This window comes from Myodes glareolus, chromosome 11, assembly GCF_982192425.1.
Source record: "Myodes glareolus chromosome 11, mMyoGla1.1, whole genome shotgun sequence".
Lineage (NCBI taxonomy): Eukaryota > Metazoa > Chordata > Mammalia > Rodentia > Cricetidae > Myodes > Myodes glareolus.
Window position 1 is genome coordinate 41,345,355 of NC_142036.1, and position 23,256 is coordinate 41,368,610.

Below are 23,256 nucleotides of genomic sequence, written 5' to 3' on the forward strand. Positions count from 1 at the left end.
TCTCTCTTTGGGCACTTTAGTCGGTCAGTTGATAACGAATTCCATTCATTCATTTTTTAGCACTACATGAGCCAGGCAGTGGTGGCACCCCTGCCCCAACCCCAACACTCAGGAGACGGTTTGAGGCCAGCCTGAAGTTCAAGTTCCAGGACAGCCAGGGCTGCACAGAGAAACCCTGTTTTGGAAAAACAAAAACAAACAAACAAACAAAAAACTGAAAGAACGACAACAAAACCCAAACCATCCAAACAAATAAACAAAACCCCCACAGCAATCACCTTCCTTTCCAATGTTTTTCTTGAGGCAGGTCTCCTGCCGTCCAGGCTAGTCATGAACTCTGTACTTTCTGTATAACTGAGGCCTATCTTGAATTCCTGATCTTCCTGCTTATACCGCCTCCGTTCTAGAATTACAGGCTTGCGCTGCCACATTTGGCTGGAAAACAGGCTTATATGTTTATTTTTGTAGTGCTGGGAACTGAACCGAGGGCCTTATGTATTCCAGGCAAGCCCTTTACCACTGTGCTACATCTTCCTGACTTAAAAGTTCACTTTCGGGCCAGGCGGTGGATGCCTTTAATCCCAGCACTGGGCGGGGGGGGGGGGGGGGTGGGGGGGGGGGGGGGGGGGGGGGGGGTGGTGGTGGTGGTGGTGAACAGAGGCAGGTGAATCTCTGCGAGTTTGAGGCAGATGAATCTCTGTGAGTTTGAGGCCAGTCTGGTCTACAGAGTGAGTTCCAGGACAGCTAGGGCTACACACAGAGAAACCCTGTCTTGACCCTTGCTCCACGCCCCCACCAAAAAAAAAAAAAAAAAAGAGTTCACTTTCGGGAGAGAAGGAACGTCCTGGAGAGACGGCTCAGAGGTTGTAAGCACTGGCTGCTCTTTTAGAGGCTCAGACACACTCCGATGCCCTCTTCTGGCCTCTGCAAGTACCAGGCACGCACGTGGAACTCAGACATATATGCAGGCAAACATCCATACACATAAAATAATATATCTTTAAAAAAAATGTAAATCGTTCTGGACCAACGAGCGGGCTCACCTGGCGAAGGCTTTTGCCGCCAGTCCTGACAACTTGAGTTTGTTCCTAGGAACCCTCAGGATGGAAGGAGAAAACTGACCCTTTGTAGTTGTTCTGACTTCCACACTTGAGCCATGGCTCATGGCTCGTGTGAGCACACACATATGCACACACATATACAATCTATATATGTGTGTATATATGCATATACATATTCACATATATATTTCTTTTAAGACCACGCTGGCTTATCTGGGATATGTTTACATTCAGAACTACCAGCTGTCAAAAGAAACCTCCCAAACCCAGAGGGGACGCTCTAGCCGCCGGGCCAGCTCCATAAATTCTAGCTATTCTCTTGCTTTTTCCGGAAAGCCTGTGCTTCCGGGAGCGGCCGCGGCGCCGAGCGTCCTCTCTATCCTCCGCGTCTCTGTGGTCGCTGGCGCCCCTCCCCTTTCCTCCCGGGGCGGGGCCCCGAGCTCTGCGGACTCTGCCCGGGGTGGGCTGGGGGCTGGCTCGGCTGGCTCGTCGGTCGCATCCCGGGTGATGGCGGTCCCAGGGCCCGCAGCCCGAGCTGGCGCCAGGTGAGCAGGGCTAGTGAGGACAGCCGGTTGACGAGGACGCCCTGTCTGGGCAGTGGGGAAGGGGTTGCTGTCCCCGCCGGCTCTTTTCTCGCAACTCTTCTTTCAGTTCTTCGCGCTCTTTGGAACCCCGGCTTCACAGAGTGGAGCTGACTCTGCTTCATTCTTGGTACCGCGGACACCCCTCTATTGGTAGATTTCTCCCTTGGTTCGCATTCTCAGTCCCAGTCCGCTCCTCGGACACCCCCCCCCCCACGCCGTGTATTATTTTTTTCAGACTCCCTCACTTAAATTGTCATCTTATCTTAAAAAAAAAAAGTAGATAGATTTTGAGTTCATGTAAACAATACGTTGTGGTTTTTTTGTGTGTGTGTGATGTGTTTTTGGTTTTGTTTTTTTGCTTGTTTGTTTTGTTTTTCAAGACTGGGCTTCTCTGTGTAGCACTAGCTGTCCTGGAACTTGATCTTTAGACCAGGCTGGCCCCTAACTCACATACATCCTCCTGCCTCTGCCTCTCGAATGCTGTGATTAAAGGCGTGCTCTACTACTGTCCAGTTTATATGTTGTGATTTTTAAAACAGAAAAAGAAAGAAAGAAAGAAAGAAAGAAAGAAAGAAAGAAAGAAAGAAAGAAAGAAGGAAAAAAGAAAAAAACCATCAAAAACTTAAAACCGAGCTTTGGGTTTTGAGGTCATCCATGCTGTATGAGTTTTCACTCCTGAATGTGGCCTGGTATCACCCTTATTACTTAGACTATTCCTCTCATTTCCCTAGCAATGGGCACCGAGATTCCTTCCAATACCAAGCTCCGTGAACTATACTATGATGGGTATTCCTGCAGTCATTTCTTGGGAGATGTCACTGATTTTGATATGGGCTGTCCATCCCGGAGATAAGATGCTGAGCTGTACTTAGTTCTACAAGGTTGCTCTTTGGAGTGGTTACAACCAGTTTATCCTTCCTGACAGCAAGCAGTATTTAAAGGTTCTGGTTTCCCTTATTTCCATCCCCAGTATTTGGTATTGTTTAGGTCCTCCTGCCAATATGTATCAATTTGATGTGTGTAAGATAGTGTTCTAGTGTGCTAACTTTATTTTGTGTGTGTGTGTGTGTGTGTGTGTGTGTGTGCCATGACACATGTATGGAGTCAGGTAACAACTTTAAGGAGTTGATTCTTTCCACACTGGGACCTGGAGATGAAATTCAGGTCTTCAAGACAAACACTTTACCAGCTGAGACATCTTGTCGGCCACACTGTGCTGACTTAATACACGTACTAGGCGTGTCAAGAGTGCCCCTTTCACAGACTGTTTATCTCCTTTCCCCACTTTCCTAGGAAGTAGCTGACTTGCAGAAATTCCTTGCATGCTCCAGGTTGTCATTCCTTACTAATTTCATTCTGTAAATGCCTTTTCTCGTTTAATCAAAATCTGTGGTACTGTGTTGAATAAAAATACTTCAGTGTAAATAAAGCCCATCAGTTTTACCCTGGAGAGTTTGTAGGTTTGGGGTCTTTTCTGAGAAATGTCTTCCCACTGTATCATTATTAAGGTATCACCACTAAAATGCTAAAATACTTTTTTTTTTTTTAACATTTGCTTGTGTTAGGTTAGCAGTGTCACTTTTTGCTCTGATGCTCTCTAGCCCACCCTCTCCAGCATTTGTACCCATTCTCTGTGCAAAGCCTGGACCCACTGTACAGAATAAGGCTAAGCTGGGTACCTCCTATAAGGCTCTATCCTGAGTCTTCTCTCCATGGCTGACATCTGCAGGCCCAGGATAGATCTGCAACTTGTCCAGCGGTTCCTGAGGATACAGAAGGTTTTCTTTCCTTCTTGGTCATCACAGAATGTCTTAATGTTCATGACGCTCTTGTGTGTGACCCTCCTGGGTGAGTGAGTGGGCTGTGGGGTATGGGACAGAGCCTGGGTTTAGGAGTCCTTTCCTTGGCTCTGGCAGGAGGAAGTGTCTTTCTTTCCCCCTTTGATTTCCGGCTTCTCTCCCTCCCCACAGAGCAATTGGTGATCTACCAAGTTGGCTTGATCCCCAGTCAGTATTATGGAGTCCTGGGAAACAAAGACCTGGATGGATTTAAGGCCCTGACCTTCCTGGCCGTGGCGCTCATTGTTCTCAATTCCACCGTAAGGACTGCCCTTAGCCCTGTGTCCCCTTCTCCTGTCTAGGGGAATGCCTGGTGGCACCTAGTGTTCAGGAAGCAGGAACCAAGCTCCGGGTGTGTTTCTGCCGCTTTCTGGGAATTAACAGTTTCCCTGAAGGACAGAACCTGAGGCAGGGCCTTGATCTTGCTATTGACCTACTTGGGATGGACTTTCTGGCTTAATACTCAGGAGAAATAGTCAGTGTCCCGTCCCATCCCAGGACTCTCATTTCAGGGAACTCAGCACACTTTAAAAACCCGCATCTGCAGCCACGGAGCTGCTGCTTCTCTGGCAGCTGAGGCTGTGGCTCAGCACGAGTGGTGTCACACCTCCAGCCTTCTCGCCTGCCTCTTTCTTGTCCTTCCGCTACGTGAGTTAGCGACACCCTACTTGTTTATCAAGATACCTTTATTGGCACTTCTTTCGAGTCTTCCTCAACTTTCTTTTTGTTTCCTCAATCCAATTCGACCCCGTCTCTGCGTGTGCGTGCTCTCTCAGTTGGCAGCTGCTGCCACACTCCTTACTGGCTTGTGAACTCCTTGTCATTTCCCGAGGGCTCAGCGTGAGGCTCTTCAGGGATGGCAGGTGACGGAGCAAGGCTCTCCCAAGACCCAGCCTCCATCAGGCTGGACTAGCAGCAGTGTCTGGGGCTGCCCTTTCTCGCCCTTAGGTGGCCACTTGGGTGTGCTTTCAGTCAGTAAGACCTCAGATATGTGGAGGCCTCTTCCATGCTTGGGGGCAGAGGAATAGATCATACATGGAGCAGACGTGTGGTTCCCTGTCTCCAGTTGCAGCTCTGCTCTCAATTGAGACATAGACTGCAGAAAGGGGGTTACGGGGCTTGCCTTTGGGAAGCGTGTTGGGATTTGTTGAAGGAGCGGGCACGTGAGCGAATGGGGAAGGGAGATCTCGTGATTTGAAACCTTAGAAGGGAACTATCCCCGAAGTGAGCCGAGCGGCTTCTGCCTCATCAGCAGAAGCTCCTGCCAGCTCTGAGCTTTGAACCTAGAATCGCAGGAAGCCATCTTTTCCTCCCCTGCCTTCCCCCTTTTCCCCCCACCCCCACCCTGTGCACAGCTGAAGAGCTTTGACCAGTTCACCTGCAACCTGCTGTATGTGAACTGGAGGAAGGACCTCACCGAGCACCTGCACAACCTGTACTTCCGGGCCCGAGTGTACTACACCCTCAACGTGCTGCGGGATGACATCGATAATCCGTAGGCATCCCTCTCCATCCTTGCTGCCCCCTGATGGCTCTGTGCGGCCAGCTTAGTCCTGCAGACTCCTGGCCACGCTCGTCTGCAGGAGGCCAGTGTTGCTGCCCAGAGCTGTGTGGGGAGGAGGTTCTGCAGAGAGATGGTGGGGCTGAGAATAGGGAGCTAAAAGGAAGCAATTAGGAGCAGTTCTTTTTAGCCTGTTTCACATATTTGAGTTGAAATGAAGTCAGTGAAGGAAGCCTCCTTGCCAGGGAACACGTTCTTGAATGTGCAGCGGGGCAGGAGAGCAGAAGGAAAAGGCAATTGCTATTACTGCCTGGGTTTTAGATCCCTATTCTGTCACCGCCCTGCCTCTAGCGCTTATGTTCAATCTTCGTCTTCCTGTACAATGATGATCAGGATAGTCCCGTCTCAAAGGATGTGGTGAGGTGAACTGCCACCGTCCCTGGCAGGGCCAGTGTCATACCCGACAGCAAGTGTGGCAGCATAAACTGAAATTTTAGAGGTGAGGGATTGCAGGCGGCCTGTCCTGCCCAAGCGCTCGTGGGAATAGGGGTCAGTGTGGCCCTGGTGGTGAGATGGCCCCTTCACACGTAGGCCTCTCCTACTTACCAGCCATAGCCCATGCTGCCCGCCTGGGGTGACCCATCCTCAGCTCAGGCTGAGCTTCCCAGGGAAGGTCCTGAGAAGATGGACTCTTCATGGTGACTCAGCCCTGGTAAAGCTGTCACAATCAGCCCTGACCTGGAGTCACTCCAGGTCTGTAGAGATAAGGGAGGATTGAGATTAACGAGAGAGCGCGTTCTCTACCATGCAGAAAGACAGCTCTATCCTCAGATTTTCATGGGTCTTCTGATGGTTTGGTTTTGTTTTTCTCCTCGGTAAATCAAGACAGCAATCTAGAATTCTGGTGAGGGCCTAAGGACTGTGTGTCTGAGTCAGTCGGGGTTGGAAGTGGAGGTCCCCAGCTCTGCTCGCTGGACTCAGCTCCTCTTCTGTGTTGTCGGCTGTAGGGACCAGCGCATCAGCCAGGACGTGGAGCGGTTCTGCAGGCAGCTCAGCAGTATGACCAGCCGGCTAATCATCTCCCCCTTCACCCTGGCCTACTACACGTACCAGTGCTTCCAAAGGTGCAGCCTCTCTCTCCAGGGGCCCGCCTCCCCAGCCTGAGCCTCCCACACCCAGGGCAGGGCAGGGTCCAAGAGAGGCTCATCTTTCCCACCTGCACCTCAGCGAGGCTTCCCAGCTCACGTGCTCATGACCCCGCCCCCTCCTTGGTCTTGGGATATTTCACCCCTGGCTCTTTAGCTTTAGCCAGGTGTCAGATGTCACATGAGGTAGAGCTCCAACAGGGGCTACCTGAGAGGGATGAGGCAGGAAGGAGGTTCACCAGGCTATGTGTGTGGCATCGCACAACCACCTCTCACCCTCCGTTTCTGTCTTCCAGCACAGGCTGGCTTGGGCCTGTGTGCATTTTTGGATATTTCATCCTGGGAACCATGGTGAACAAGACTTTGATGGGGCCCATTGTGACAAAGCTGGTGCAGCAGGAAAAGCTGGAGGGGGATTTCAGGTGTGTCTTCCTGGGTAAGATTAAGGGACAAGGTAGCTGCTGTGCCAGCTACTAGCCATGTGTAATGTCCTGGAGGAAATGGGTGTCATGTGCATCTTGAGATTTCCATTCGGTCATCTCTGAAGTGAATGATGTGCTTGTCTATTGAGAGAACTGTGAGAATTAGGGACATCGTGCATGTGACGCAGTGAGAAAGGTGTAGGTTGACCAGCATCAGCATCCTCTGGGGGCCTTTTCACAAGCTCATGGTCCAGCCGCCCAGTCTGTTGGACCAGCAACTGTTCTACATCCTGCTACTGCCATGCACTTCTTGCCTTGGTTAAGCTAGGCATAGGGGAGGAGGTCCCGTAGGCGAGAACACACCCATCCCGTTCCAGCAACCTGAAGTCAGCACTGTTTGCACAGTCCCTGCTGCCCCACCCAAGCCCTGGGGCTTTCACCCTTGTGACAGCCCAGGGAAAGGCAGCCACAGTCCACAGAGAGCTGGACCCTATGCTGTCTGGGTGTGGACTTCCTCTCCATCCAGGGCGCCCAGCATCAGCACCTTTCCCTTCTATCTACCTAGGTTCAAGCACATGCAGATTCGAGTGAATGCCGAGCCCGCCGCTTTCTACAGGTGAGTCTAGCAGAGGAAGTTCCCCTTCTTCCCACGTTTGTATTAGGAAGAGAAAGATAAAGACCGCAACCTTCCTGGCACTGCCAGAGCTTGTCACACTTAACTGTGACCCTCTCCCCAGCCTTCTCACTGTCCTCGGGTACAGGGACTGCTTGTGAAGCTGGTGGCTTCGTTAATTAGTATTAATGGCCTAATATGGGTTCTAAGATGACCAAGGGAAAAAAATGAGTGGGTGGCTTCATCCTGATTGAAGCCTTGCTTTTGTGTTTTGATGTCTGTGGAATGGCTTCTCTGTCTCTGCAGCATCGGGGTGGGGGTAGGCTCCTCATAGAAAGTCACATCTACACTTCCTGGAGCCAAGGGCCTGATGTCTTGCTGGGTGTTGTGGAGTTGCTTCCTTCCTGGACCAGGGCAGGTCCTGGTATCTTGGTTGGTAGCATAGGCTGTATTTAAGAAGCAGAATTATTCCCTGGCTTCCCTGCTCATGGGGTAAATTTAATAGATCCTCTGTGCTCAGTCTCTCTACTGCAGTTAGCAGTCAGTCACTTCCACATGGGGACACCAGGAACACAGAATCTGAGATGAGCCAGGAGGGCATGGTGGCGCACACCTTTAATCCCAGACTCAGGAGGCAGAAGCAGGCAGATTTCCGTGAGTTGAAGGCCAGCCAGGGCTACATAGTGAGACTCTGTCTAAAAGAAAAAAATAAATAAAGGACCAGAGCTGGATTCTGGAGGTGGGATGAGTCCAGTGGTGCCCGTGTTCTGGATTCTGTAGCTTCTGCTGTGAGATCCCAATGGGTTAGCTCTTACAGCGGCAGACTGCTTCTCCCGCCGACTCTGCAAACTTAAAACACCCCCTTCTTCTCTCCAGTTTTTCTTGTGGAGAATTTCTGCCAACGCTTGAAGCCTTTTAAGTTACCTCCCCTGGGGAGCTGTCCAAGACTCCCTTAGTGGACATATCTGTTTGTTGCCATAGTGCTGAGGACACATCTGACACTCCGCATTCTTAGAGGCAAGGCCACCTGCCGTCTACTGTGAGTTTCTTTCTTTCTTTTCTTTTCTTTTTTCTTTTTTGAGACAAGATTTCTCAATGCAGCCCTGGCTGTCCTGGAACTCACTCTTTAGATCAGAGCTGTCCTCTAACTCAGAAATCTGCCTACCTTTGCCTCCCACATGCTGGGATTAAAGACATGCACCGGCCTGCTGCAAGTTTCTTTCTTTCTTTCTTTCTTTTTTTTTTTTTTTTTTTTGGTTTTTTGAGACAAGTTTTCTCTGTGTAACAGTCCTAGCTGTCCTGGAACTAGCTCTTGTAGACCAGGCTGGCCTTGAACTCACAGAGATCCGCCTGCCTCTGCCTCCCTAGTGCTGGGATTAAAGGCAGGCACTGTCACCACCCAGCCTGACTTTAATTTTTATTTATTTTTTAATTTTTATTTATTTTATTCGTGTGTGTGTGTGTGTGTGTAGGGTGTGTGCTGGTGTCATTAGGGGCCAGAAGTGGGCAATGTTTCCACTGATTCTGGAGTTACAGGCAGTTGTGAACTGCCTGCTGTGGCTGCTGGGACTGGAACAGCACCCTCTGGAAGAAAGAACAAGAGTGCTCTTAACCAGGCCTCCAGCCCCCTAGTGCCTCGCTGTGTAGCCCTGGCTGTCCTGGAACTCTCTCTGTAAACAGGCTGGTCTCAAGCTCACAGAGATAAGTGCTGGGGTTATAGGTGTGCACCACTACGCTGAGTTAAAGTTTTTAAGATTTACTTATTTTATGTGTATGAGTGCTTTGCTTGCATGTTTATCTGTACCGTGTGTGTGCCTGTACCCGCTGAGGTCAGAGGAGGCAGTCAGATCTCCTGGAACCAGAGTAACAAGAACTGTGAGCTGCCATGTACTTGCTTGGAGTTGAACCCAGGTCCTCAATAAGAGCAACAAGCGCTGAGCCTTCTTTTCAGCGCCCCCCCCATAGAACTTTTTTTTTTAAGTATTTATTATTATGTATAGTGTTCTATTTGCATGTATGCCTGCAGGCCAGAAGAGGGCGCCAGATCTCATTGTAGATGGCTGTGAGCCACCATGTGCTCACATTGCTGGGAATTGAACTCAGGACCTCTGGAAGAGCACTCAGTGCTCTTAACTGCTGAGCCATCTCTCCAGCCCCCCCTCCCCCATAGAACTCTTAAATCGCCATCTAATGTACTATGTAACTGTCACTGGTTCAATTGTAAAGTAAGAAAAGGTGTTAGAAGCTCACATAATTGTTATTTTAGCAGAAACCAGCCAGAGTTTTGGATCTGAACCAGATCTGGCCAACTTCAGAGTTCATGATCACAGACTGAGTCATGGGGCTCAAGCTGTGGATGTTCACGGAAGAGAGTGTCTGAGGCTAGGATGAAGCATGGGCTTGGTCTCTGAAGGAGGCTGTGGTGGGGGGTGAAGGTGCCCCAGCCTTGCTGAGCCCCTGCAGGTCCGAGACATCTCATTCTTTTCCATCAGAGCTGGGCTTGTAGAACACATGAGAACGGACCGCAGGCTGCAGAGACTCCTTCAAACCCAGAGAGAGCTGATGTCCAGGGAGCTCTGGCTCTACAGTAGGCCGAGGGGCCCTGGGAGGTGGGACCACAGGCTGGGGGTGGTCCAACTAACACTACATCCGCACACCACCCTACTGTCTGCCTGCCCTGGTTAGGGATCCATTTACTGAAAGGATTAACAGGGCGGGGGGGGGGGGGCATTGCCTTTGCTGTGGGTATCCTAGGGGAATGACATCTGAGGAAGTGCGACCTTGCTTGGCTTCCTGCTCCACATCCTAAGGGTTCCCCGGCAGAACACATGGGTGTCTCCTGGGTCTCACGAAATCTCTTTCCTACAGTTGGTATCAACACCTTTGATTATCTGGGCAGCATTCTGAGCTACGTTGTCATCGCGATCCCCATTTTCAGTGGGATCTATGGAGACCTGAGCCCCACAGAGCTCAGCACCCTGGTCAGCAAGGTGAGGTCGCTTCTGGTAAGCCTTACCCTGTGGCCCAGTGCCTGGGGCCAGCACTCACTGCTCCCTGTCCTGACCAGAATGCCTTTGTGTGTATCTACCTCATCAACTGCTTCACCCAGCTCATTGACCTGTCCACCACGTTCTCAGACGTCGCCGGTTACACGCACAGGTGAGCAGAGTGTGTGCCACTAGAAAACGCTGAGTGGGGAGAGACAGAATCCCACTGTGTGTTAGTGGGCAGGAGACAGGAAGGCGTTTCCTCTTCACCTGGCGAGATTCCGCCTTAGTTCTCCCTTCTTGCCCAGGATTGGAGAGCTTCAGGAGGCCCTGCTGGACATGTCCCGAAAATCCCAAGACTGTGAGAGCCTGGGCGAGAGTGAGTGGGATTTGAGCAAGTGAGTACCCAGCTGTAGTGTGGGTGGGAAACACGATTATCACCAGCTGGTGTGAACTTGAAGCCCCTCCCAGTCAGGCAGCGGAGATAGGGAGTGGGTGGAGAAACACAGTGCTCACCCAGCTGGTGTGACCTTGGAGCCTCCTCTGAGTCAGGCAGCGGAGATAAGGAGTGGGTGAAAGCAGTCTTCACGTTGTATCAAGTGCATTACAAGTGTGCACAGTTGGCTGACACCTTCGTCCTGGTACCCATTGTATAGATTTATATCATTCTCTAGCAAATGGGCACATCTTCTGCCTGGCACCATAACAAAACAAAAAGCCAGGCACGGTGGCTTACACTTTTAATCCCAGTACCGAGGAGGCTGAGGCAGAAGGATTGTTTAAGACCACCCTGAACTGCATAGTGAGACCCTTGTTAAATAAAATAAATATTATATTTTATGAATGTGTCAATAAAAATATCTAAAATAAATGAATAAAAAAAAGAAGGGTTGGGGAAATGGCTCAGTGGGTAAAGTGCTTGAGGATTTAGGTTCAAGTCTTTAGTGACCACAGAAGCCAGGTGTAGCAGTGTCTGAGTTTGATGGGACAAAGGTGATGCTTCTAAGCCAAGCCCTTACCTTGTACTTCTCTCACGGCCTGTCTTTCCGTCTCCCTTCTCTGTCCTAGGGCCCCAGGGTGGCCAGTCACAGAACCATCAGACACGGCTTTTCTGCTTGACCGGGTTTCCATCCTTGCCCCCTCCTCTGACAAGCCCCTCATCAAGGACCTGAGCTTGAAAATCTGTGAGGGGCAGAGTCTGCTCATCACAGGCAACACTGGCACTGGCAAGACCTCCCTGCTGCGGGTGCTGGGCGGCCTGTGGGAGAGTGTGAAGGGTGAGCCAGTCCTCCCTGCCCCCAGTGCAGCCTAGGCCCTGGTGGGCAACGTGGTGGGAGGCGGGCGGGATGAGAGGAAAGGCAGGTACCTGCTCTGCGAGGTCTCCCAATGTCGGCTCCTGCGGGCTCTGCAGGCTCAGTGCAGATGCTGACTGACTTTGGGCCCCACGGGGTGCTGTTCCTGCCACAGAAGCCGTTCTTCACTGATGGGACACTTCGGGAGCAGGTCAGCAGGGTCAGGGGTCCATCCCTCCAACCTCATTCCGTCCAATTACATTCAGGACTTCTAACAGTGTGACAGCCCTCAGGCCCTAGGAGGTTAGGGCCAGTTCCCAGTCTCTGAGAACATACTATGCAGTATTTATGGGTTCAACCCAGAGGCACTTCCTAGGGTGTCTAGCCAGTTACCCCGTTTGTTTGTTGGGCATTAGCGTTTGCGCTCAGAAAGTTCCAAGACTCTTGCCTCACAGACACACTTCTGAAGGCTGCAGTTGCCCCACTGGTTACACCTGTGTCTCTCCTACTGGGCCCTCAGGCTGGTGTCACCCCTCTGCTTAGGTGGGGAGGAGTCTGGCTTCTGTGGGTGGTTTCTACGGACGCTAAGGGGTGGGACTGAGTGCAGCTGGCTCTTATCGCCTGTCCTAGCCAGAGCTGTTCTTGTTTCCAGGTGATCTATCCCCTGAAGGAGATCTACCCTGACTCAGGTGAGCTGTCCCTCCTCAACTCCTGTCTTCTCACCCCAGTTGTCCCTGCTCTGCCTGGGTAGCGCCCCCGCCACCCCTGGAAGACTGCCTAGCCAGGCTGTTCGTTGTATCTGTATCTGCTCACTATTTTGGGGTCCTCTTCTTGTCCTGTCTTCCTTTCCCAAGGAGAGACACCCCTGGAGAAGGTGTCTCCTTTCACAGGCCGTTCTGCTCTGAGGTTTGTCCTGGGGCATCTGCCCCTGCCGGGATGCATGCCCTCCATCCTGCCCGCCTGAGGCCCCACTGTACTGAGGAAGCCTCTGTTTTGCAGGTTCTGCTGATGATGAGAGGATTATGAGGTTCTTGGAGTTGGCAGGCCTGGTGAGTGGGACGGGCCCTGGGGACTCAGGCTCACCTGAGAGCACTGGCCACAGGTAGCTGCTGGCCAGCAGAGCTGTTGCCATTTCTGGACCCGAGACTATGGCAAACATTGGGAGTACAAGTTGGCAGTAGAAACGACAGACAGGGTACAGGCAGTAAGGTGCTGTGTTCTTGCTCCCTGTAGAGATATTGTTTCCATTTTGGGGGTGTTTTTGTGAATGTTGGGTTCTAGGGATAAGGCTCAGGTTGCCAAACAGGCTGGTATGGCAAGCATTCAACCCACTGAGCTATCTCACCTCTGTGGAAAATTTTAAAACAATAACAAAGGGCTGGAGAGATGGCTCAGAGGTTAAGAGCACTGGCTGCTCTTCCAGAGGACCTGAGTTCAATTCCCAGCAACCACATGGTGGCTCACCACCATCTGTAATGAGATCTGGTACCCTCTTCTGGTGTACAAGCACACATGCAGACAGAACACTGTATACATAATAAATAAATAAATCTTAAAAGAAACAATAACAGAGCTGATGGATTGTGTCTGCTTCATCTGCCACCGTCCTCCAGCCAGCCTGGAGTACAGGTGACAACGCCCACCTTGGTAAAGCGCTGCTGTGTCAGTGTTTGAGGTGGGGATCTGGGACTGCAGAAAACAGGCGTGGACCCTAACTTTATGTCCTCTGTTACAGTCCAGCTTGGTGGCAAGGACCGGCGGTCTGGACCAGCAGGTGGATTGGAACTGGTAAGGATGAACTATTTCAGGCAGCTCCTCCATGAAGACGGTGGGTCCCAGCAGCCCTGCAGAGGAACAGAATGACTCTGTCACCAACAGTCAGATGTTGGGCTGGTCCACCCATTCAGAATCTGTATCTAGGGTGCAGTTTGGGCCTCACCTGTCAGGTGGCTAAGCGGGACGGTCTGTCCTGCAACCAACATCTGCAGTGAGCTTGCATCTTTCAAGACCTGTTCTTGGCAAAAGTCAAGTCGCCACCTCCTTTAAGGGCTCCCTTCTCGTTACTTTTCCTAGGTATGATGTCCTGTCACCAGGGGAGATGCAGAGACTGTCCTTCGCTCGGCTCTTCTACCTGCAGCCAAAGTACGCAGGTGAGGTGCACACTGTGGGTGCAGGCGCCAGGCTGTGTGTACTTGCAGATGCTCACAGCGTGTGGTCACATCCTCCTGTGTGTACCTGTCCGTGACGAGGCATCCCTGTGTCCCCTATCTGTGATGACCTTGGCCCTTTGGCATGGTCCTGAGAATGTAAATAGCCATTATGAAACTTCCTGCCGTGGTGGCCTCAGTTAGAGGGGTTGTGATTATAGCTCTTTGGGTTCTGCCCTAGATGAGTGGTCATCCCCCAAGCTGTGTCTGGCAGGGGCATATATGTGTGGCGGGTATGGACGTCCTGGATTGTACAGTCCTGGGGCACAGTGCTATTTATCTGTAGGCAGCCGAGAGACCTGGGCAGTGCCCACAGGTATGTTCTCTATCCTGGTGTGGCTCTCTTGGACAGTTGTCTTCTTGAGGCAGGGTCCCTATACCTCCACGCCCCAGGGTGAATACGGGTTGGAGGAATGACAGAAAGGGCAAGGGCAGGTCTGTGATCCTTTGCCACCACGTGTGCCGTCAGTGCTTGATGAAGCCACCAGTGCCCTGACAGAGGAGGTGGAGAGTGAGCTCTATCGCATTGGCCAGCAACTGGGGATGACATTTATCAGCGTGGGACATCGGCCCAGCCTTGAGAAGGTACCCACATCACAGGGATGGTTTGAAGAAGAAGAACACAGGGGTTGGGCCTGGCCAGGCCAAAGGCCCCTCAAACGAGGCGCTGGGTGGCAGAGGGGTTGGGTGACTGCTCCGGCAGCCGTCTGACCTCCGTGGGGCAATGGTCTCTCGCAGTTTCACTCCTGGGTTCTGAAACTCTGTGGAGAAGGACGGTGGGAACTGACCAGAATCAAAATGGAATGAAGCCAAACATGGATGCACCGGGACAGCCAAGCCCTGGGGAGGCCTGCGGTGCCCAGGGCAGACAGCGGAGACTGGTGAGGCAAGGGGCCTCTGATTCACGTCAGGTTCTGTGTAGGAACCCTAGCAGCCGCAGGCCCTGCCAGGCGTGGCCCTGCAGGGAGCACTGAGGTCTCCCCAGCGCTGTTCCTGTGGGTTTTTACGAATGACTTCAGATGACGGTTGCTGAAGATAAATCAAATGCACTAAAAAGTGAAAGGTCAGAATGAGACGGCTGTGGGACTCAAGTAAGCTGATTAGATATCAGTGATAGATTTTTTTTAAACTTTAATTAACCACTTAAATTTTGTAAGTTTTTTTTTTTTTTAAAAAAGAATAAACATTAAAAATGTGTCTTTTCTCTACCGTAGAGTGGTCTCTTTGATTGAGTCTCCAGACTTGTCCTTACGGTGTGGAGGTATACTCTCCTACCTGCCGGGCATGGAGAGGGCACAGTGTGGCCCGTGCCTGGACCACTGACCCTGGGGACCCTCTGTCTTCATTATCTTTTGTTTGTTTGTTTCATTACTGGGAATTGAACGTCCAGCCTTATGACTCCTAGGCAAGTGCTTTACCGTGGAGCTACATCCCCAGCTGTCTGTATTATCCAACTCAGAAGAAAATAATCCCTTTTTCCTTATCAGCTAAAATAAGGTTGATGGGTTTTGTCTTGTTTTGTTTCTCCTACCCTCACCAAAAAAGAAATTTGTATTACAGAACAAGAAAAAAAATTAGGCCAAATGTGGTGGTACATACCTGTAATCCCAAAAGGATGGTGGCAGAGGCAGGAGGATTATGAGTTTGAGACTTGTCTGGCCTAAATAATAAGACCCCCTACAAGTTAAATTGGCAAACCTCAAAAGCATAAAATAAAGTCATTGAACCCAAAGTCCTTTTTTTTTTTTGTTGCCAGATTTTTGTGTTCTATTGTAAGTATGTGTCTCTCTCCTCTCTCATTTTCTGCCCACTGCCTTGTTCCTTGTTGCCTTACGTCCTATGCCCCAAGGAGAAGCCCCTCTCAGATGCACCTCTTCAGTCTTAGCTTGCCCAGCTTTCCAGTCCTGGCATAAACTTCTCTTTTATAATTTATATTTTATTATAATATATTTTATAAAAATCAAGTTCTGTTTCCTGTGGTATCCTCTTGGAGCAGTGTTTATCCATCTCTGCTGCGACCCTTTAATGCAATCTCTCATGGTGGGGACCCCAACCATGAAATTATTTTTGTTGCTACTTAAAAACTAATTTTGCTACTGTTATGAATCATAATGCAAATATCTGTGTTTTCTAGTGGTCTTAGATGACCCTTATGAAAGGGCCCTTGCCTCCTGTGAAAGGGCCTTTGACCCTCGAAGGGGTTGGGACCCACAGGCTGTGAACCACTGCCTCAGAGCAACAGAAAATAAACTCACACGCCAAAGCAAGTTGATGGCCTTTCCCCTGTGAAGATGAGCAATGCCACTGTCCCATCAGCTGCCTGAGTTGGAAAAGGCCCCGCCTACTCCTACCCCCCCTTTTCGAGGGTTTCACTATGTAGTTCTGACTGACCTAGAACTCAATCTGCCTGCTTTTTCCTCCTGTTGTGAAGATTAAAGATGTGTACTCCCACAACCGGCCCAGGACAAGTCATTTTTTTTTTAATTTTTGAAAAGATAAATTCATTTTATTTTTATGTGATTGAGTGTTGTTCCTGTGTCTAAGTCTGTACCACATGTGTGTCTGGTGACTGTGGAGGTCAGAAGGGGGGGTTGGATCCCCTTGAACTGAAGTTGGTGATAGTTGTGAACCTGTGTGTGTGTATGCATGTGTGCACACGCGCTTGCGTGCTCCTGCTTGCATGCATGCGTGCACACTGGGAACAAGCACTCTTCATCTCTGAGTGTATTTTCAGCCCCAGGACAATCCATTCTTTTGTTTTATTTTGTTTTCATTTTTCGATACAGAGTTTCTGTGTGTAACCCTGGCTATCCTGGAACTCACTCTGTAGACCAGGCTGGTCTCAAACTCAGAAAGTCCACTTACCTCTGCTTCCCAAGTACTGGGATTAAAGGCATGTGCCACATCCAACAGAACAGCCCGTTTTTTCTTTCTTTTTTCTTTTTTTTTTTTCTTTTTTTTCTTTTTTCTTTTTTTTTTTTTTTTACTTTGTTTACAGTGTTCTGCCTGGATGACAGAAAGGGGCACCAGGCTTAGTATAGATGGTTGTGAGTCATCATGCAGTTGCTGGGAATTGAACTCAGGACCCATGGAAGAACAGTCAACTCTTAACCTCTGAGCCATCTCTCCAGCTCCCAGAGCAGCCCATCCTTATGACACCCATTCATCCCCTGGTCCAGCCCACGCCTAGGTTCTGTCAGTTTTACCCTGTCAACAAGTCTTCCATCCACTTCTCTCTTCCTCTGCTGGTATCTCAGAAAAGAGCCAGAAAAGCAAGAATAAGAAGAGAGACTGAAGGAAAAAGTCCCAGGAGCCTCAGCCTGTCGTCTGGGAAGTGGGGTGGTGTCGCCACTCTGCGGGCTGTAGCGCAGCTACCGGAAGGAAGCAAACGAAAACCAAACTGGCAGTGGAGGCTGTGCCTGTAATGCCAGCACTCAGGAGAATGGGGCTGGAGCATCTGGCGTCTCACCACAGAACTAGTTTGAAGCCAACTTGGGTCATATGAGATCTGGTCTCCAGAACACAAAACTAAAATGATAGCTAAAGAATTCAGTCAAAGCCACAATCAAAGCCAGGCAGTGGGGGCACACACCTTTAATCCCAGCCATCTGGAGGCAGAGGCAGGCAGATCTCTGTGAGTTCGAGGCCAGCCTGGTCTACAAGAACTAGTTCCAGGACAGGCACCAAAGCTATAGAGAAACCCTATCTTGGAAAAAAAAAAAAATTCAATCAGCAGAACTCTGAATACACTCCAGGGCAAACTGTTTGTCAGATCATTTCTCACCATGCCCTCAGACCGTGGCCAGAGCCCTGTGAAGCGGTGTCATAGTAGATGAGTCTGCCATCCTCCGAGACATTGGCGGGAAGAGTTTGCAGTTATTAAGCTCAATCTATTGGATCCAGCCTGACATTCTTCTCACCTCCGGTCAACACTGTTCTCATGGGAACTGTTACCCCGGGCATGGGCATAGAAATCCCCAGATGAGGGAGGGCTCTGTGCCTGGTTCCAAAGTCTGTTCCCTGCCTTGTCCTTCACACTATTCTGCCCCTCCCCGTCCCACTTCCCAGACACTTGCTCCTTTTGCACATATGGAAACCATGGTCAGACTTACTACTGAGCCATACTTAGCACATTATGAGGTACAAAGACATGGGAAATGGGAAGAGACCTTTTGGAGACTGAACTAAGCACACTCTGTGTCTATTAGTGGTCAGTTCAGCACCAGTCCTAGCAATTTCTTGTTTGTTCATCTGATTCCTGTGTCCTTGTAATTAGCTGAGCCATTTTGTTTTAAAGGTTGTGTGTGTGTGTGATGCTGTTAGAAGCCAGAAGAGGATTCCAGATGGAACTGGACTTTACAGATGGTTAGGGACTGCCCGAGCCCGATGTGCACTAGGACTTGAACTCGGGTCCTCTGGAGGAACATCAAGTGCTCTCAACCACTGAGCCGCCTCTCCAGGCCACTGAGCCGCTTTTCATGTACCACTTCTGCCTCTGATCAGGTTCCAGCCCTGAATTTGATCCCCAGTACCACATACAAACCTGCTCTGCTTCACCTACCAGAACTGAAGGTAAGCTTCCCTTTCGCCTTGGAGGCCACCATGATTACCTTGCTCAACCACCCCCTCCCAGGTCAAAAGGCCCCAAGCAAGAATAGGAGCAAGAATAGGAGAGTGTCTGAGTGACCTTTCTGTTTCTGCGAAGAGACACCATAACCAAAGCAACTTCTAAAGGAAAGCATTTAATTGGAGGCTTGCCTACAGTTTCAGAGGGTGAGTTTCAGGACAAGGAGCATGGCAGCAGGCAGACGTGGCGCTGGATCAGTAGCTACACATTTACATCTGAGCCACAAGCAGGAGACAGACAGACAGACAGACAGACACACACACACACACACACACTTAGTGACAGACACAGACTGGGCCCGAACTTTGGAAACCTCATAGCCCACCCGCAGTGACATGTCTCCTCCAACAAGGCCACACCCCCTAATCCAAAACAGTTTGACCAACTAGGGACCAAGCATCCAAATACGCGAGCCTTATGGGGGTCATTCTCATTCAAAATACCACAGAGGATAATGTCCACCTGTTGTACTAATGGACAGCTTGCATCTTTCCAGCTTAAACCAAGAAGGCCACCTACCTCACCGGGCCTGACCCCTTTCCTGCAGCAGAGACTCCCCGAGGTCCACACAGCTTAGCTCAGCCACACTGGGAGCGAAGCCATAGAGGTGAATGGAGGGGTCTCAGACACATCGGAGAGGAGTAGGGAGGGGGTGAGGCTGCCAATCAGGAGAACCATTAGCACTTGAGGGGCTGATCTGTAGTGGGGAGTTAATAGAGGGAGGCGCCGTGGGTTTCCGCTCAGCTGTGACTAAGCAGACTGCCTGATGTCTGGGATGAGGGACAGCATGGGAGGGGCAGAGGTGGGGGAGAGGACCTCAGGGAAGCCCAAGGACAAGAGGCCACTGGCTTTTGACCAGAGGATGCCAGGGGACTAACTTGGTAACCTAGAGATTAGAGAGACAGGGCAAGGGGCAGGTCTGACGCTTGTTCTAACCCAGAGATGCCACCTGTGAAGGGCTGTGTTACAGGTGCTCTCCATACTGGGCTCTCCAGAAGAATTGAGAACTGGGGTCCAGCGTTCCCAGCACCCCCCCTCCAGTTTCCCATTATTCACATCTGGCATTTTTGTGCCTCCTTAGTCATAACCGATGGGCTAGGTGCAGCACCCCAGATCTGTGCTTCTCATGGAGCAAGGGAAAGACCCTAAGGCCACAGTGGGGTGGGGGTGCCGGTGACATAGGCTGGAGAGGCCAGCATGGACTGGAAACCAGACTCTGGTGGTCACACAGACCAACTCTCTCCTGGTAGTGTTTGCTCCAAACCACAGCCCCTGCCTTCAGGAGCTCCCACTCCACCCCGCCCGACACACCACTCTGCCTGCCCCCAGCTGGCCTCCTCCTCATCTATCCCTGCCTAGGCCGTGCAGCGTCTCGGACAGTCTTCATCAATCAGTCCCCCCTGCCCTTTTTATCACTTGCTCATGCTTCCTGAAGCACGCGGCTTTCTGTGGCCAGCCAGTGGGCCTGTGGCCCCAGGGCCTGAGCCCTTCCAGGGATGGAGTTACCGGGTCGGCACCTGAGCAGCAGTACTCTTTGCTCTGCCCCATTGTGCCTGGCCATCTGCCCTTCCGGCCCAGCTTCTCTGCCACTGATGATCTGGAGAGAAGTAGCCGGTCCCCTGCCTCCTGTTGATTGTTGGTAGCCGGCCCCTATCTCTTCCCAGGTCCAGGGTGATTGTCCAAGAGGATTGCTAGCATCTCCCAATCATCTCATTGTCTCAGTTGTCTGTCCCCCAGATCTGCCTAGGGGTGGAGCAGTGCCAAGGTTTTGTGGGGGCTTTTCCCAGTGTCCTTTCAGATTTATGAGAACAGATGATAAAAGGCAAGAAGTTCAAAGGTGAAGCGCCTTGACCCGGGGCACCCAGATGGTCGCGTCACTGTATTTTTTTGGTTTTGTGGCCCCTTATGCGTCTGAGACCTTAGGCCGTTGTTATTTTACATTTGCTCAGGAGGTCACTGGACTCAGTATCTCTCCCCTGACTGTCACCTCCAGGAGAACAGGTACTCAGGACTGCCCTGCCTGCCACTGCCGCCCAGTGCCTTGCCCAGTGAGACACATGTGATGCTGGTATGTATCGGAGCTCACACACGTTAGATGCTCAATAAGTCTTGTTAAGTTATTGATGAGTAAGTTATAGATCCATCCATCCATCCATCCATTCACCTAACAATGCTTGAGTAGCAGGCCCTTTGATGGGTCCTGGGATAAAAGGATAAATTAGATGTAAACTCTACCCTTAAGGAAATCAATCTGGTGAGGAAGATAGAGTTGCAAATTAAAACTTACACGGTGACAGGGAAAACGGCAGGTGCTGTGACAGTGGAGGTCGTGAGTCCTGACTGAAGGGACAGGTCTGGGGAGTGGCAGCATGCTTTCCTGGAGGGCGGGGGTGGGAGGGAAGAGGGAAGACCTTGCTAGACTGAGGGATGTGAATGCAGACGAGGCCTCCTTTGCACAGGGAGCCCACACAGGCAGGGCAAGTTTCGTCCCTTCACCACACAGGAGACTGCCGGTTCCCATGCACACCCTCAGCCTCGGGATGAGGAGGACCACGTTTGGGTCTAATCGGGGTCGTCTGAAGACTTCCCTCTCCTGTCGTTCAGCCTGAAGGGCTGCCAGCAATCTCTTCTGCCAGGGGGTTCCACGACTTGAGCCAATTTGAAACAATCTTATGAGATTTCCCGAGCGCAAATACCACCTATCTAGTCTGTTCATGCTCTCTCTCTTTTCACCATTCCACCGAGGCATCGTCATGTCGCGGGGCACAGCTGTGCACAGGCAGTGTCTGCACCTTCTGGACGCCGTTTCTTCTTCACTTCTGTCCTCTTTTATTAAAGATGTGTGTGTGTCTGTCTCTGTTTGTCTGTCTGTCTGTCTGTGTGGTATATGGGTGTGTCTAAGTGTTTATGTGTGTTTGTGTGGTGTGTGTCTGTGTGTGTCTATGTGTGTGTGTTTGTGTGGTGTGTATGTGTCTGTGTGTGTGTTTGTGTGGTGTGTGTCTCTGTGTGTTTGTATGGTGTGTGTGTGTTTGTGTGGTGTGTGTATGTGTTTGTGTGATGTGTGTCTGTATGTATGTTTGTGTGGTGTGTGTGTATGTAGGTGTTTGTGTGGTGTGTGTGGGAGTGTGTGTGTCTGTGTCTATGTTTGTGTGGTGTGTGTCTGTGTGTGTTTGTGTGGTATGTATCTCTGTGTGTGTTTGTGTGGTGTGTGTCTCTGTGTGTTTGTGTGGTGTGTATCTGTGTGTGTTTGTGTGGTGTGTGTCTCTGTGTGTGTTTGTGTGGTGTGTATCTCTGTGTGTGTTTGTGTGGTGTGTATCTCTGTGTGTGTTTGTGTGGTGTGTATCTCTGTGTGTGTTTGTGTGATGTGTGTCTCTGTGTGTTTGTGTGGTGTGTGTCTGCATATGTGTTTCTGTGTGTCTGTGGCGGGGGGGTGCTCAAACCTTTGGGTGCAGAGGCCAGAAGAGAGTGTCAAATCCCTCAGAGCTGGGGTTTCAGGTGTTTTGCAAGGCCTCTGGCTGGTTATATGGGTGCTGACATCTGAGCTCCGGTCCTTTGAATTGAGCAGCAGGGATTTTCAATGGCTGGGTCATCTCTCTGGGCCCCCCTCCTCTTTGGCAGGAGCTTAGCATCACCGGATGCATGTACCTTTCCTACTTGCTATGTGAAGGTTGAAGGTGAGACATACAAACACACAGGTGTGGACTAATGAAGCGAGGAGGTTGTGGACTGAAGGATCTCCAGAGAAATAGCCTTGGGTAGAAAGAAGCATCAGAGGGAAAAAATAACATCTCCCTTCTGTGTGGGGAGAGCAGGGGCTATAGGTAATGACTCAGGAAATTGGACTTGCAGTGATTTAGTATCACTCGGGTGTGGTATGAACTGGGCCTTTAGAGATGAGCCAGCCAGTTACTCCATTGTTCCTTGAAGTCTGGAGTATTTGTTTCACTATGTTGTAGGCCTGACTGGCCTGGAACTCACAGAGATTCACCTGCCTCTGCCTCCCAAGTGCTGGGATTAAAGGTGTGTGCCACCATGCCTGGTTGAAGACCTAGTTTGGGCCTAAAAATCTCTGTGGATTTCCCTTTTATGCCACCTGCCAACACACGGAAGCTACTGGCCTCACCTAGAGAGGACACCTGGTTCCATTTCCAGCAGTCTTTGCATGAATTTTATTCTTGCTTGTGTCTTTACAGAAAACAGCACAGAAATTTTGCTTTGAATACCTAAAAGTTGTGACCGTTCAGTGTGTCAAGCACCCCGATATCCAGTCTCTTCCGGCTCATGTTATGTACATTATTTACATACCAGGGGAAAGTCTAGCATCTCAACCTGGAAGGAGACAAAAACTTGCAAATGGGAGCATTCTATGAGCGGAATGAGAAGAAACCAACCGTCAAAACAGATTAAAAGTCACAACTCACTGTCTCGGGCCTTTCTTGTGAAGCAGCCCCTGCAAAGCTGGGTGGGATGTCTAACTTCACGGGGTAAAGGGAGTCTTGTGGTTGGTCTGGGAATCCGGGGACAGAGGACTCCGTAAGGTTGTGTGCCCTGTTGAGAGCTCCCCTCCTCTGCTGGCAGAAGTCCCTCAATCCAGCATGGCTCCTCCTCTACGGACACGCTTCTGGGCATAAGCTGGCATGAAGCTATGAGTGCTTGCAGCTTCGTGTAGGTTTTTCACTGGCCACCTGCCTTGTTTTCCTATGAGCTTTGCTCTGTATCTTCCCTGTCGCACACCCGTGACACATGTGTAGCACAGGCCCGCTTTAGGTTTTTAGACCTTTTAGGAATGCCTAGGTCAAGGGAAAGCCAAGTCTGTGGCTTTCCAGCTGCGCCGTGTTTCTCCAAAGCAGGCACGTGTGAGCCAAGAGCCTACAACAGAGGTTCTCAACCTGTGGGTCGCGAGCCCCCACAGGGGTCCCATACAGATATCCTGCATATCAGATATTTACAACTCATAACAGTAGCAACATTACAGTTAT

General features: G+C 50.6%; 1 protein-coding gene across 2 annotated transcripts; it reads left to right on the top strand.

Annotated features, from left to right (window-relative positions):
- Positions 1 to 1,473: 1,473 nt before the first annotated feature.
- Positions 1,474 to 14,863, top strand: Abcd4 (ATP binding cassette subfamily D member 4). Of its 2 annotated transcripts, XM_085697387.2 has the most exons (20): positions 1,474 to 1,606; positions 3,375 to 3,493; positions 3,616 to 3,743; positions 4,839 to 4,978; positions 5,992 to 6,108; positions 6,426 to 6,551; positions 7,117 to 7,167; positions 9,657 to 9,751; positions 10,033 to 10,154; positions 10,232 to 10,323; positions 10,460 to 10,549; positions 11,220 to 11,428; positions 11,563 to 11,654; positions 12,096 to 12,132; positions 12,443 to 12,492; positions 13,179 to 13,231; positions 13,517 to 13,593; positions 13,832 to 13,966; positions 14,120 to 14,235; positions 14,389 to 14,863. In XM_085697387.2, exons 1-20 carry the CDS (start codon positions 1,569 to 1,571, stop codon positions 14,455 to 14,457), a joined length of 1,956 nt encoding a protein of 651 aa, XP_085553513.2. In that variant the 5' UTR covers positions 1,474 to 1,568; the 3' UTR covers positions 14,458 to 14,863. The 2 variants fall into 2 exon arrangements, with proteins under 2 accessions (XP_085553513.2, XP_048305132.3); XM_048449175.3 differs by lacking the exon at positions 13,832 to 13,966 and having other exon boundaries at positions 1,475 to 1,606.
- Positions 14,864 to 23,256: the final 8,393 nt, after the last annotated feature.

Coding starts and splice junctions, on each gene's coding strand:
- Abcd4 (XM_085697387.2), top strand. CDS start 1,569: ATGGCGGTCCCAGGGCCCGCAGCCCGAGCTGGCGCCAG. Junction 1,607..3,374: donor GCAGCCCGAGCTGGCGCCAG/GTGAGCAGGGCT, acceptor TGACATCTGCAG/GCCCAGGATAGATCTGCAAC. Junction 3,744..4,838: donor TCATTGTTCTCAATTCCACC/GTAAGGACTGCC, acceptor CCCTGTGCACAG/CTGAAGAGCTTTGACCAGTT.